The sequence below is a fragment of the Ahaetulla prasina genome, chromosome 3 (assembly GCF_028640845.1).
Source record: "Ahaetulla prasina isolate Xishuangbanna chromosome 3, ASM2864084v1, whole genome shotgun sequence".
NCBI lineage: Eukaryota > Metazoa > Chordata > Lepidosauria > Squamata > Colubridae > Ahaetulla > Ahaetulla prasina.
The window spans coordinates 101,773,771-101,789,760 of NC_080541.1; the positions used below are offsets into that span (position 1 = coordinate 101,773,771).

The following is a 15,990-nucleotide window of genomic DNA, read 5'->3' on the forward strand; positions in this document are numbered from 1 at the left end:
ATCATCACAAAACTGTATATCTAATTTGGCAAAGTGGGTAAAACAAAAAGGATAAGCATCATTCGTGGCTAAGTCCATAGTAATACTATTGAACGTAGCCTTCATCTGCATTATCCTTATCCCATCTTACCCAAATAATTTTAAAATAGAAGATATTATATATTTCAAATTCTAAATAGATTTTAGCTTTGAAAATCTCTGAGAAGGACTTGGTTTTTTAAAAACCTCCTCCTCCATATGCTCTTCAAAAAAAGCATTATTAGCAAAATAAAAGCAACTTGATAGCAAGAGATCCATTCCTGCTACTATATGTAAAAACCTTTATGTTTTGAAACATTATGAAAACAAGCCACCCCTACATTAACATAGAAATGATAGCAGGAAATATAAAAATGTTGTGGCAGTTACTTGCACAGTAGGACTCTATAGTAATATAGTCATTATCCCACAGTCAATCTAAAAACTATCAAAAGCTGCTCCCACTAAAAGTAGAAAGCCTGAAGTGATCACAGCAGCTCTATCAACCTAAAAGGGAAAAAAAATCTTTGGTCCCAAACTTGAAATACACTAACCTACTAGTTTCAAAAAAGCTCTTTGCACAGATATTCAGATTTAAAAGAGGCAGTATTATCTTTATGCCAATTAATAGAATATTATGACTAAACAGAACAGGCATTTAAATAAACCAGCAATCTTATTTCTTTAGAATATTTACTTGGAAAGAAATAGCTGCTTTTGAATTGTGAAAAAAGAGAGCTATGGTTTCTGTGGCTACAAAATGGAAAGGTCAAGGACACAAGGTACTTCTAACCATCAGGACTTAAAATTTATAGAGCTTTCTGTGTATAGATTCTATGTGTGGTCTCAACTTGCAAGCACCACACTGCCAGAAGAGCTGTAATAAAACATGTCTCAAAACAGAATTAGTTTTTTTTTTAAAAAATATTTTTTTAATTCTCCTTTATTTATTATGTGTGAGATATATTGTATATTGGTGTTTTTTTTTACTTCAATTGGTCTATGATTATATTAAAATCTAAATTTAGTCATTGCACCAAATTAAATGATTGCATTAAAATATTTTTGTGGATGTACATTTATAGAATAGTCATTTATAATGGAAACATTCAGAGTTCAGGCAAAGTATTGTGTGGTTTAGATTAGAGAATTACTATGGTAAAAGACTGTGATCAAATTCCTGGGAAATAAACTGAATTAGTGGGAAGAATAAATAGTGATAAACGTATCCCATAGACTAGATTAAGAGGGAAGGAAAATACGTTTTTTAAGATTAGAAGGAAGCAATGTATATGTATTTTTCAGGATTTCGTAAACACATAAGCACACTAAAAAAGAAATGTATATAATCTAAAAAGTTATTCAAAATTATTCGATTCTATTGGTTATGGAAGGAAAGAGATTCATATACAAAATGTAATAAGCCAGTAAACCAGCTTTTATGTAAAGTTGTAGTAAACAGCAATAACATTAGTGTCTTGAGAGAACCAGGACACTAGGTTTTCACTAGAGGTAACTAGTGCAAAGTTCTTGAATTTGAGATCTTTTTAGCTTAAAATGCTTTATTTTGAGTTTGAAACAGTTGTTCTGATTTTGAAACAGGCCATTCTGACCTTATCACACTTCCATTTTGAGACTGAAATTCATTTCTAGAATAGCTGAACAGCCCACTTCGAAACTGAAACAACTGTTTTGTATTCAAACATTTTGCAAACCTGCAATTTTTCAGTGAAAAGTAATTACAAAATCAGGAATTATATAAAAAAACAGATATAATACCAAAAAAATCTTTTCAGTCAAAATCATATAGCTAAAACTGGTGTCCTGTAAGAAACTATATGATAATTATTAGGAATTTATAATACAGCAAGTTTATTTTATGCCTGCTCAATCTAAAAAAAACTTTATTCTGTGCAAAAAGCCGTTGAAACGGCTCTTTAAATGACCCTTGTTTAATTATCATTGCCCAGAACACTCAAATGCAGCAGTGACAGAGAAGACAGGGAAATAGCAAGGCTGTGTGTATTCCATGATCCACCCAGAAATATAGAAGTTCTAATTTAAGTGCAGATTTTGCTATCCTGAGAATTTTAAACTTTAAAAAGGCATGTTTCTAGATCTTAAGGCTGAGAACGATCTGAATTTCCAATTGTCAGAGGCAGTGTTTCTTAAGTCTGCATCCATTTTGTTTTTGCATTTGTTCACCTTCCTTTACCCATAAGCCAATCAACATGAAATACAGAAATATACCTAATTCATAGGATTGAGAGACAGACTTTGGAATTCAGCTTTTCTAAAGTATAAAATCTGCGTTTCTGTGCTAAAATCTGGGTTTTTAGCACAAAATGCACACAATCCTGATAACTTCCCTTATTCTTTTTGATATCAAGATGGATTGAAAAGTTCAAAAAGATCATTTTACAAGGAAACACAATAAAAACAATTCCCTAGGTAAAAATATTTTTGCATACTTTCCCCCCTTTAGCTACCTACTCGATTACAATGAAAAAGGTGAAACTGAGCTTGCCTTGCTCTGAAGGCCATTGACAGTAGCGGTCAATGTTGCCTTGTAAAAAAGGAAAGCAGAATCTGGCCCACAAAGAATTCCCTAAATAGGGATAACACTAATCACCGAAGTGCACTTGACACCATAGGAGCTACAGTATTTTTTTCACATGCACACTTTGTAGGACAGTTTGTACATGAAATCAAACAATGAATATAAATATGCAAGCATCTTGTTTTTAAGTATACAAATTAAAGTTTGTTTACATTCTTTACTTTCCAAGTTGCTGATGGAAAAAGTGATCTTTCCAATAGGAAGCCGAAGATGCTCATTAATGCAGTAAAATATTCATACACGCCTTTCCTTTCTTCCTTCCTTCCTCTCTTCCTTCCTCTTTCTTTCTTTCTTTCTTTCTTTCTTTCTTTCTTTCTTTCTTTCTTTCTTTCTTTCTTTCTTTCTTTCTTTCTTTCTCACACATCCACACATACAGCCTTCTCACATACTTCAGGTTATATAGCTGCATGACTATGAAAAGCCCTATCTAGGACATACTCCTCTCACCACAAGAGGATGACAGAATTATTAATATTAATTCATTTTTTTCTGTAGGGAATTTCTTCTATTTTCAGTAATTTGTGGGCTGAAATCTGCACAGAATCCATTAGGAGCAGGAGTTTCCAAATAACTTTTAGACTCCATTTGATCAGGATATAGGTACTCTTCAGCAAAGTCTGGGAACATTTCAGTAAAATAATGGAAATCATCTAGAAATGGAAAAAAGAGAGTTTCAATAATCATTTTAATTACTATCATAGGTAGCTGTTTTTGCTGTATTATAAGTCATATCTTAAAAGTATTGTGTATAATTAGTTGAATGAAAAATTTAGATATGCTTTAGGTCTATTGAAATCAATGGAAACTAAGTTCATGGTAACCGATTGAACTGATTTCAGTAGGTTTTGCCTAAGCATGGCTAAATTATGGTTTATCTACCTTTAGGGAACATATTTAAGGTGGGTTGTTACCTTAATAATTGTTTAGCAGTATAGAATATTTGGAGCAATACATTGTAGAGTTTATAATTATAACAGGGCCTTGTAGATAACATCATCATCGTTCTGTAAGAACCAAAGTTAAAAAGCAACAATAGTTTAAGAGTGCTTTTGAAACTATTTTTGTTTTCCATGGTGTACATTGTTTCTCGGACGGCTACTGCCTATCTCAAGTTAGATTATGCACCCTAAATTTACATTATATTTTGATAATTGCATGCTGCAGAAAAATGTGAAAAATCATTAAGAAACGTTCAGCAATTATATTTATTGGCTGTTGTTTATCTTTCTAGCAAGAAATCCCAAGATGCTCAGAATTCCTTAGAATGCAATTCGAAATCCCAATTTCTGCATTTCACCCTTATCATGCTTAAGGGTAATTTTCAAAATCAGAGAGAAGGTAAAAAGAAGTGGTAAAAGAAATTAAAATATTTTAATTAAGAACTGAAAAAATAAATATTATATACTTTTTCTGTACTAAATTAAAGACCAGAGTAGGATGGTTTTTTTTGTATAGATAGTATAGATTTCTGTATAGCCCATTTAAGTAACCATTGTCAAAGAAGCATGGATATATGTTAACTGTTCTAGCAGGGACTAGAAGAACTTGCAACTAAGGGAGATATAGAGCAACCTAGGAAATGTGGTAGGACTGACCAGGAGTCACAGTACTGGTTTGGCAATATTGATTGTAGATTACATTACAGGACTGCCAGAAATGATTCTCTCTCAAGAACACATCTTTATTTCATTGATATGGAATGTGGGCAATTAAAAGCAATGGGTAACACTGTCAAGTAGCTGCATTCCATCTTTTAATGTCAGTCAAAAGGTAGTAAGGCTTTAATATGAATCACACCACACAGCATGAAGTGCAGTATATTTTGTGTGTTATCTATTTATTTACATGTGTGGCATGGGCATAAATAAGCAACCCTCAGTCTATATAAACAAACAAGCAACTGCAGTCTCCAAATGTAATTATTACAAAAGAAGGAAATGCACAGTAGCTTTGAAGTTTGTTCCTTCCCTTTCTTGAGCTCAATATTCATTCAGGTTCTACTAGAACAGGAGTCTCCAACCTTTTGGACCTCCGGGACCACCAAATTCATAATTTTAAATCCCACGGACTACGGGGGGGGGGGGGAGGCTCAGCTGCCTTTTGGGCCTACCTGTCTGCTTCTGCGAGGCCTCTGGGTGGGAGGTCCGAGATAAAGTGCCTGGTCCAGGCACACAGCCTGGAAACCTGTTTTGTGTTCCTTCTCTCAAGAAGCTTGGTCAATCTGAGTGAAGGAAAACAAAGGCCGGCAGACTGATGGTGGCTTGCTGATGTTGGTAGGAAAGTCAGTCCCATATTCCATAGCTGTAGTAGTCACAGGACAGCCTGTTTGGTCATCCTGGACCAGCTCCTCCACCTGGGTTCACCAGCCTGCAGGGGAGCTGCCTGCTCCCTGGCAGGCCACTGCACCCGGTTGGGGGAGCTGCTCTGGGATGACCAAAGGACCAGTCCTGTGACTACTACAGCTATGGAATATGGGACCAGCCCGTGGTGGGGCTGGAAATCTCTGCCATAGGGGGTGGCACATGCAATGTGCAACTTTGCAGGTGGTGCAACGTGCAAAAAGGAGCACATCCGGAATGAGGTAATGGTGCTGTTGCGGCAGGCCAAAGTGGCAGTGGCGATGGCTGGAAGGTGCAGGAGTGAAGCACTACTTGCATTTGTGCAGCATCAGCATTTCACCTTTGCTGCGGTATATATGTGCCAGCTGGTGGCGCCAAGGCAGCCCTCATCTCCTGCTGCTTGGGGCTAAGAACGGTAAACCGCGTCTATGAAGCACTACAGCAGAGAGAAGCAGTTGGAGTCAACCCTAGCTTTGCTGTCCATTGTGGACGCTAGATCAGCCCCCTGCAAATTCTCATCTCTCAAAGAACCCGGCTGAAGTTTCCTGTGCTGCTCGTGCTTCAGTGCTTTGACCCCAGGGAAAGGATGTGGTCCTTCAGGCAGTTAGTTTGACTGCCTGTTAGTGGAGAGAAGCACTCGGGGTCAACCCTAGCTTTGCTGTCCATTGCAGCTAGAAATCTCAAATATAGCTGAGAATGAATGTTTCTCTTGTAGCCAACCCAGACACTAGATCGGCCCCCTGCAAACTCTTGTCTCTCGAGGAGCGCTCGCTGAAGTGCAGTATAAAAAATACAAAAATTCCTTTGTGGACCACCAAAATTTTCTCTCAGGCCACTAGTGGTGACCACCAGTTGGTGACCACTGCACTAGAAGAGTTTAGATTTAGCTCAGGATTCAACTTTGGAGTTCTTGCTGCTGTTTTGAGTTTGTTTGTTTGCAGATGTTTCATTACCCAACTAGGTAACATCATCATTGTGAATGAGTGTGGGCTTTGCTGCCGGTCTATATCTAGAAGATTGCCTTGCCTGCTTTGATGGAGGCATTGTTTCCTCTATTTGGATAAGTTTTGTTTCCAGATGCCCTTTCTGATTTCCATACACAAAAATCTATAAATAATAGACTTACCATATGCAATTTCCCCTTTTTCTTTATCATCTATAGCTTTAAAAAGATTTGACACATTAAGGTCTGAAACACCCATGGCGCTCTTCAGGATGGAAGTTAACGCTTGTTCTGTTATACCCCCAGTTTCTGATTGATACATCTGTAAAATATGGACACCTATTATTTGATGTTCCAGAAAAGAACCATATTTATTACTAAATATGAGACACAAAATAAAATATTGTTTAGTACCAGAAAACAATAAAAGTTTCACTTTATTTCCAATTACATGTTCTTTCTGCCCCTAGATGGTGTGCATTTTTTTCCTACCGATCAGTATAAACTGTCTAATTTTTTAAGTGCAAATATACACTTTCTTTGCACTTAAAAAGTGCTGATACTATTGACAAAGTACCGAGAGTCATCTCTTTGTATCATGCTTCTCACAGAGAGGCATAAAGTAGCTACACCAGAGGTGTCAAACAGGTGGTCCGTGGGCCAGTTGCAGCACGTGCAGGACATGCCCACCCTGGCTCCGCAACGGCAAAAAAATATCGTGATGTGTTACGTGACATCACGTGATGCGATTGAATTTGATACCTGTGATCTAGACTGATGAAATAGAAACTGGAAATTGTTAGTCCAAATCTGCATTAGTTCTTAGTAAAGCACCAGACTACAGGGTCTTTCTCAAGCATGTTTGAAGGTGTGCTGGGGGGTTCCTTTCCCTTTGTTCTCTTCCCAGCAGGCAGGTAAGCAGCTGCCACTAGGATGGGGAGGAAGTGAGGGACTGCAAGAACAGCTCGAGACTGTCACGTAATGTTCCAAATGAGCATCACATGACTGAAGCTGCAAGCCAGCACTGCTGAAGCAACCACAATTTCCCCAAATTTCATTCCCTCAGGAGTTATATGTCCCAGATTTTGGACACATTTTGTAAATTAGCTCATTTGAAGTACCTAGTTTCAAAAATCATTGTCCTATAAGGCATTGTTTTGCCTAGTTAAAGATTATGGGGATAATTTTTAGTAGTATATAGATTAATGAAGCAATCAGGAAATTGCGCCTTAGTTACATGCACAAGAAAAAAAAAAGGAAATCATTGCATTGTTGATTCTGCCTTCAGGACAACTAGGTTTAACCTCTATGATGCAACTAAATATAGGCAGATGCCAGAGTTAGCCAATGCAGAATCACCAAGAGCATTCTGTTCCATTTGAGGAAATGAGTGCCTTGTATATGCCTTGTTCTTTGAAGCTTTCAACAATAGAGACACACCTTCTCTACTGTCCCACAAGCTTAGAGTCATGTACTATGCAGAAAATAAAAGGGAGATCAGGAGAACCTCAAAAGGATTGACCAAAATGCAAAATAATCCTCTCTTTTAAGAAGGTACTGGAAACACATTTACAAAATGACAGTAGGTTAGGCTAGATTGCTAGCAATGAAGAAGAAAAAAAGATGGAGCCAAGATCCTCAGTATTAACTGAAAGAATCCAGAGTCTGCTTTGTATAGATGGTAGGAAGTCACAATACAGGTAGTCCACAAGTTCTGACTATAATGGAGTGTGCCTAGTATGGTTGGAAGTTGGGAGGACAGTTAAGTGTACTACCTCCTTTAACAATCTTCCCCATCCCTGCTCTCCAATGCATACATTAAACAAACATGCATGTCATAAAGTGGACCATGTGGTACCTCAGGATTGGGGAGAACCTGGGGGGGCATAGTGTAAGCACAAGGCCACCTGCCTTGGGCCTCTCAAGGCCTCTCCCCACCCCCCTGAGATATTACATGCTCTGTTTTCTGCCCTTCTGCTTTACTGAGGAAAATAAAATCAAGAACATTATTTTTCACATAGAAAAAGATGGCCACATGAGTAATTGTGCCTTGTGGCCCAACAATACAGTGGACTGTCCTCCTTCTCTACTCAAGACTTCCTCAGCTCTGCAAGTCTTCAAAAGTTAAGTGAGCAATTGGTGATGTGGAGTGGGGAGCAGTGTGTGGAATCCATTTGGGTCGCAAAGCAAGTGCCTATGTGGACCAGGTGAGGCAGGATGGGGGACCAATAGTCAGGGGCATGCATTGCAATGTCTCTGTGGTCAGTTGTAAGGGTGAACAACTGCAGTGGTGCTGCTCCAGATGTAACTTCAGAGCTTGGCTGGGTCATATTTTGAGGGTGGGGATCTGTGATAACTTTAGTCGCTAAATGATCAACTGTAAGTTAAGGACTATCTGTTTTTAAGTCCTTACATCTGTCTTTCTTATAACAAAAAACTAAGAGGAAGTAAGGATGTAAGAGGAAATTCATGTAAGAGCAGATGAACCTTCAATTTAAAAAAATACGAACTTCTCAACATTTTTGAAATGGCTCACAGTTGAAAGTATAAAATGACCTAATCAATGTTGTGGTTGAGTTCCTTATTTTTTTATTTCACAGCTATTCTGTAAGTGTCTCACAAAAATCAAAGCTAGCAAACTCATATATACCAAGTGGTATATATGAGTTGACATCATATATGGAATGCCACATATGATGTCAACTCATATATACCGCTTGGTACTACATTTATTTAATGCATATTTGAAGCAGACATACAAACAATAAGTAGCATATCTATTAACTGGATTCTTTTGGTCTCTATTCATGCAGATGTTTGTTCTGTAATGTTGACAAAGTTGTGCTACTTAGTGAGAACTCCCTGCCACATTCTAACCTGTCCCAGGAGGTCTGTTACACATCTCAGTTTTCGTTGTGATACATCATCATTTAAAATAACAGACCATAATAAGGATCAGATGGAAAGAGCGATAAAAGCAAGTGGATGGGTACATCAAGCACCCTAGCAGATATGTTATAGAGGCATATTTCCTGACAAAAGGCTTATAGATGTAAAAGCTGCTCTGGTAGAATAGATTATGAATATGAGAGAAAGAAGTAGGTGTGCTAACTGAAAAAGCCTGAGCAATAAATACTATGTGGAAACTGGCAAACATACTCAAGACTCATTATTACACAAAAACAACAAAATGCTTTGTATTTCACAAAAGTATCTAGCATAGCCCTGTGTGTTAGCTTTGCATCCATGGATCAGCCATGTCTGGAAATTTACCATTTTTAGTTTTTGACGGGGTTGCAGGTTTTGGATGGAATAAGTATAAATTTGAGTTTCCTCCTGGATTTATGACTCTTCTTTGAAGATCAAGTGGCAGCCATGACCAGGAGGCCTTTTCCACAGATTCTTTTTTTATGGTATTTTTGCCTTTTTCTGAATTGCTTATAGTCATTTCTCATTTGGATTACTGCAATGTGTTTTATGTGGCCGGAAAACCACTCAGAAAAAAATAGCTGATTCACAATATAGTTCTATGAGTAGTTTATATGACACCGTGTGACATCTCTACTGCGCAAACTACTTGATTTCTGAGATAATAAAATTTATACCAAGAGAGAAGTGTTAGTCTGCTGGGTAAACAAAGAGTAAGAGACTGTAAAGAAGAAAGGAGATGCCAAAATACATGTCTCAAAATCTGAAAATTAAATAAACACTAGAAGCTCAGGAGATACAGAGAAGGCAATTCAGAGTTGTAAGGCATTAGAGATTACAAGCCAATATCCTAGTTAATGGGGCTGCAAAGCACTGGAAGCAAAGAAAATCAAGCAGGAGCTCCAGAACAGAAGTGAGCTATGGAGATGAAAGAGAGCTGGATCCATGGTTAAGGTATAAAAACAGTAACTGTAAAAACAGTAACATATTAATACAATATGTATTACAATAACATATTAATACAATATGAAGGAAGGAACAACAGTATTGAGGGAAGGGAGCCAATGGGACAGATAGAGGTACTGGAGCAAACTGAACAGTTGTTCAAATTAGCATTTGGAGACTGCAGTAACTTGAAGTTTATGGGTTAAGCCTAAGACAGTTTTAGTGATCAATATGGATAACCAAATACAGAACACATGGCTATGAAGAGTGGAACCAAAGAGAGTCTTCGTATGAAGAGGATAGGATCTATGTGAATACTATGGATCACAAACATAGTGTTGATATTGGATGGATATATGCAATATGTGGAAACTTCCCGCTAGGAAATGGAAGCACTATGCATATTCAAACAGTAATTTTTGGTGAAGTTGATTGGGAACATTTAGGAATCTTGGCCTCAGAGAAGAAACCATCAGGTTTTGTTAAAGATCTATAGAATCATGCCTGAGGATCAAGAATTGTAAGCCTTGAAAAATATGGTGATGGAATTGGACATTTCAAAGATCATACCAATGGCATAGTGCCAGTCACTGGAGCTAAAGAAGAAGGAACAGAGGTCAAAATTGGTGATCTATTGCAGTCAGCCACTTCCGTGAATCAAAATGTTGAATTATGTAAGACATATAATGCATTCAAACCTGCATAATATCAGCAGAGTGTTCAAATTTCCATAACTGATTTTCCTGGCATCAAGAGTTCTCCAGAAGTCACTGGCAGTACCAGCGTATTTGGCTTGCAATGAGAGGAGGGAGATGTAGTACAATAGAATATCAAAGTTACTTCCATCAGCAATACAGCAAAACTACCCATGCTTGAGTTCAGCAAGGAAGCATCTGGAACTAGCACTGCTTGATCAGTCTAAAGTCTGAAAGTGTAGTTTTGTTAAGAGTCAGAGCATGAAACATTTTGTGATCTATGAAACTTTAAGAAGCACAGCTCTGCCAATGGACACAAAAGCCAATGGAGGTGGCACAAAGAAGGTTCCAGTTGATAGGAAGCTTACTTTTACAATGTACATATTCCCCCCTCCCTCTCAAGAGACAGGACCTGAGGCCATTGGCTAAGAGAACTTTGGCAAAATATACCGTATTAAAGTGAAAATGTTAGGAAAAAAGAAATGCAATGGTAGTAGAAATAAAAAGAGAAATAAGACAAGATAGAAAACAATAAACAGGAAAAAGTGATCAATAATGGCCAAAAGGAAATAGAGATGTGGATTCTTTCTTACTATGTGCTGCTACAGAGACAAAAAAAGGAACCAATTAGTTCGATATATCTCTTGATATAGATATGCACGTTAGGGAGTGCGATTCTGCCCCAAAGCTCAGCTTTAGAATATTGTGGACTGAAGGTCTGTCCAGATACAAAGCCATGTGTGTCATGCAAAGGAAAAAAAACCTGGCCCATCTCATTTTGCTTGCACAGACAAAAATGGCATCATGTTTCTACAGTCCAGATTGCTGCTATGATTTGTAACAGATGGTAAGATTAAGAATAGTTGTAAAGTCAGTAGTGAGTTCTAGATACAATGATGTTGCAGTATTTGATCTAATATCTACCTATGTTTTAAAAAAAACACCTTGGTTTTTAAATAGCCATTAAGCATTTTAAATAAAAAATGTTACTTGCCTTAAAAGCCAACTGCATTGTTTGCAATGTTTTAGAAGGTCTACAGACTACCGACAAAGCTGTTACATATTCTCGTATGTCAATCAGGCCATCTTCCTTCTGTTGAAAAAATAAAGGAACATGCAGAATTCGTAGCTAGAGAATATATGAAAATTTCTGCACTTATAGACACTAATTTCCTAAAACTGGGATTAATGCAACTATTTAGATGGGGACAAATCCTTGTGAATTTCTGAAAATGTAATCTAATGTAAATTTCTGGGATTTAGAAAGTTTGAAGAGTGTACTTTTTATGGTTTCATTTTTCAGCAACTAATCCCCTAAAAATGTGATTACAATAAAGAAATATAGGCAATTTGATTAGCATATCTGTGCAATTTTTTACTGCAGAGTGAAAAATTTAGCAGCTGAGGGATGTAATTCTCTTCACAAAATATATGTAACAGGACTAGTACTGGTAGGTGGAGTCATATCATACCCACAGCCATTTCCTGTTTCCAAATACAAATAGTCACAACTGAGCCCAAAATTTGTTAAGTGAGTTTTGCCCCATTTTATGACTTTTCATCCCACATTTGTTAAGTGAATTACTGCAGTTGTTAAATTAGTTACATAGTTAAGTGAATCTTCTTTTCTCATTGACTTTGCTTGTTAGAAGGTTGCAAAAGGTGATCACATGACATTGCAACCATCGTAAATGTGAGTCAGTTGTCAAGCATCCAAATGTAAATCACATGACCAAGCGGATGCTGCAATGGTCATAATTATGAAAAATGTACAATAACTTTCGTGTTATATTTCTGGTGATAATGAATTCTTACCTCTTCAAAAAGTGCAAACATATTTTCTAACATATCTGAAACTTGGATTTTCAAATACTCTGCAAATTCCTTGAGAGTGACTTTCTTGTTTTTCAGTTTCCTAGCTCTTTCTGAGTATGCATTAAGTTCTTTTTCAAGTTTTTCTGGCTTTAACCTAAAAATGGTAAGAAAATCAAAGTATTACCTTTTGACAATAATCATTTAAGCAAGAGAGAGAGAGAGAGAGAGAGAGAGAGAGGGAAGGAGGGAGAGAAAACTCCTCTCTATCTTACATTAACCCCAAAACCCATAAAAATTGAAAATTTAGTTTCAATTGAAACCAATTAGGGAAAAAAAGGTTGATTGCAGTTAAAATTTATTTTCAACTGAGCAATTTATGTTGCTAATTTTATTTTGCAATTTATTTTGCAATTTATGTTGCAAAATGCCAGATCAAGGCTGTACATTCTTTTCTTCCTGCACCCTACATATTTTTGTTCTCAATAGAGTGTTTTACAAATTCTGTATCCTGAATTGTATCTGAATAAAGACTTTGGCTATCAACAAATAAATAAATTAAGAGTATTTCAACAGAACTCTCACTTCTAAATTCTTGCGTTTATAGTAAGTGATGCATATCTATTCAGCCATATAAAATCTCTGTAAGGATATACTAAATCTGCCACTTTTTTTTCAAATCACACTTCAAATGACTTTTTTCTTTGCATCTAAAAGCATGAAGAAAATAAGGCGGGTCTTTCCTTTCTGTCTGAACCAAGTTCTTTGTGAAGAACTCAGAAAAGCAATGACATGTATTTTATAATCAGTTTGTCACACAGTTCTGAACAGTTACAAAGCTGTATATTATTATGCATTGATAATTTACTTACCCAAGATTTCTTACAAGTTTTGCAAATTCTAAGAGACAGGTATTTGATGGGAGATGGAGTTGTCCTTCGGCCAAAGCCAGCTGGCAATCCTCAAAAGTATAGTCTGTTACTGAAATTCCTAAAGCCCTTAAATACACAAAAATATGTACAGATATGCATATATCACTCACAAACAATTTCATGAAGTATCTATTTGATGCATAGTTCAAAAGTTCAATCATGGCATGGCATAGCATGGTAGTACAACTGAAAGAAGTTTTCTTGTTTTATAAATCATTCAGATATTAGAAATGGAAGGTAAGAATTGAAGCAGAGGTAATGATTTGAGGATACTATGTTGAATTTGCATTGAAGAGACTAGAACCCATCCTATTTAGCATATCCATTTCTTGCAATCTCCAAATTTCACCTTAATTTATAACTTAATTTATAACTGCAGCACAGTAGATTGCCATATTTGGTTATTTTGTAATTCCTGTCCTCTTTGTTAAATCAGATCCAAGAAAAGGTTAATCAGCGTGCTGCCTCAATACCTTGCATGTGTAAATTTCCACAGGATTCAATACTGGGACCATTTCAATTTAACATCTGAGTCATGATTTGGCCGCTTGGTTTTCTGATCCCAGCAAATCCATGCAATGAGTACTGAAAAACCATTTCCCCATTGCAAGAGTTCGGTTACTTCTTAAAGTATATTAGTGAGGTAGTTAGGAGTTAAGTGTCCTGAAACATCTGACAATACTCATTTCTATATTTATCAAACACTAGGGTGATGTATCTATTCTCAGTCAGTACTTGGAAACTATAATCAGATGGATAAGGATTAACAGATTGAAACTAAATCCACTGCAAGTGAGATTTGACAGGAAAATATTTTCAGGTTCTAGAAGGCACACAGGTCTTTCTACAACTGGTGTGTTTGTTAATTCCCTAACAAAATGGGTTCCAAAATAAGATTTTAAATATAGAAATAGCAATTTTATAAAGTAGCTGTAATAGTTTTTCAGCCATGCATGATAGCAATAACAATAGTACTTTAACAGTGCAGAGAAGAGCAACAAAGATGATTAGAGGACTGGAGGCTAAGACATATGAAGAACGGTTGCAGGAACTGGGTATGTCTAGTTTAATAAAAAGAAGGACTAGGGGAGACATGATAGCTGTGTTCCAATATCTCAGGGGTTGCCACAAAGAAGAAGGAGTCAGGCTGTTCTCCAAAGCACCTGAGGGTAGAACAAGAAGCAATGGGTGGAAACTGATCAAAGAAAGAAGCAACTTAGAACTAAGGAGAAATTTCCTGACAGTTAGAACAATTAATAAGTGGAACGACTTGCCTGCAGAAGTTGTGAACGCTCCAACACTGGAAATTTTTAAGAAAATGTTGGATAACCATCTGACTGAGATGGTGTAGGGTTCCTGCCTAGGCAGGGGGTTGGACTAGAAGGCCTCCAAGGTCCCTTCCAACTCTGTTGTTATGTTATGTTATGTTATGTTATGTTATGTTATGTTATGTTATGTTATGTTATGTTATGTTATGTTATGTTATGTTATGTTATGTTATGTTATGTTATGTTATGTTATGTTATGTTATATACCGCTCCATAGGGCCTTACAGCACTTTCTGAGCGATTTACAATGTCAGCATATTGCCGCCAACAATCCAGGTCCTCATTTTACCAAACTCGAAAGGATGGAAGGCTGAGTCAACCTTGAGCCAGTCAGGATTAAACTCTGCAATACTGCATTCTAATCATTGCACCACCAGGGCTCCTGAGGTAGAGTTTCTATTTTTTCTTGAATAGAAACCTTTGCAATGCTAATTTTCATTTCTAAAAAAAATCTCATCCTTGACTATTAAAATATATTCTCTTCAGAAGGGACCAAAGATCCTGACATTTCAGTTACTGAAAAAACTTATCTGCAAGTATTTAGACAGTTTTGCTGTTAATGTATGATGTAATCTAGTAAAATGTCTCTGAATTAGTACTATAAAAACATTTTACTCCTAGATATGTACTTGAGGAAGGACCTCTTTTTACTGGACTTCCTTTATCAGCCTTCTTCTTCTCAGCTTCAAGTTTGAACATGATGTTTACATGAAATATAAACTGTCAATGAGACAGAGGACCTTAACAAGAACTCTGACACTGTGGGGGAAATAATCTCTTATCTTCAGTTTTTCCCAATCACTTTATTTTAGTAATATAACATAATTACCCATATTTCCTCTCTTTCTCTGTTACAAGCATACAAATATTTAGTTAGGTCTTTGATTGCCTCTACAATGTTCCTAATTTGGTTTTGTTTGTTTGAAACACAGCAGTAATTATTTCCTACCACTAATATTTTTCCTCTATCTTTTGGCATCATGACACAGGAAAAAAATTCTTGCAATATTTCATATATAAGCAAAAATGTTGCTACTGTTTGAAACTATGAGGTTATTATGCTATTTGAAACCTTAGTTTACTCACTCTGCCATTACACGCCTCACATTGTTCGCATATAAAGATGGGTTTTTCTTTTCCTCTTCAGAAGGTATATACACAGGTAGGAACTATACACAGGAAAATAAATTTTAATGCACAGACATTATCACATTACACAAACATATAATACTGGTGTTTTGAAGATAAAGAAATGTTATGGGAACAAGCATTTAAAATCAGGAATAAAAAAACCTAACAACCTGAAGCCTGAATAATCATTGAGAAGAAATACCAACATGATAAGTATTTGGTTTTCATTTCCTCTATTAGCATGTTCTAAGAACAAATGTAACCCTTCAGAAAGCAAATGACTATTTTTGCTCAAATTA

The 15,990-nt window shown here is 36.5% G+C and overlaps 1 protein-coding gene across 2 annotated transcripts in view; it reads right to left on the reverse strand.

Moving 5' to 3' along the window:
• Positions 1-940: 940 nt before the first annotated feature.
• LPCAT1 (lysophosphatidylcholine acyltransferase 1) overlaps positions 941-15,990 on the reverse strand; it is a 59,413-nt gene continuing 44,363 nt past the window's right edge. For both annotated transcript variants that reach the window (XM_058177599.1, XM_058177598.1), the window contains 6 exons: positions 15,647-15,729; positions 13,173-13,298; positions 12,304-12,457; positions 11,483-11,581; positions 6,104-6,242; positions 941-3,288 (listed from right to left, as the gene is read on the reverse strand). In XM_058177599.1, coding sequence (XP_058033582.1) covers positions 3,113-3,288; positions 6,104-6,242; positions 11,483-11,581; positions 12,304-12,457; positions 13,173-13,298; positions 15,647-15,729 — 777 coding nt within the window. In that variant the 3' untranslated portion in view covers positions 941-3,112. The remainder of the gene's footprint in view (positions 3,289-6,103; positions 6,243-11,482; positions 11,582-12,303; positions 12,458-13,172; positions 13,299-15,646; positions 15,730-15,990) is intronic.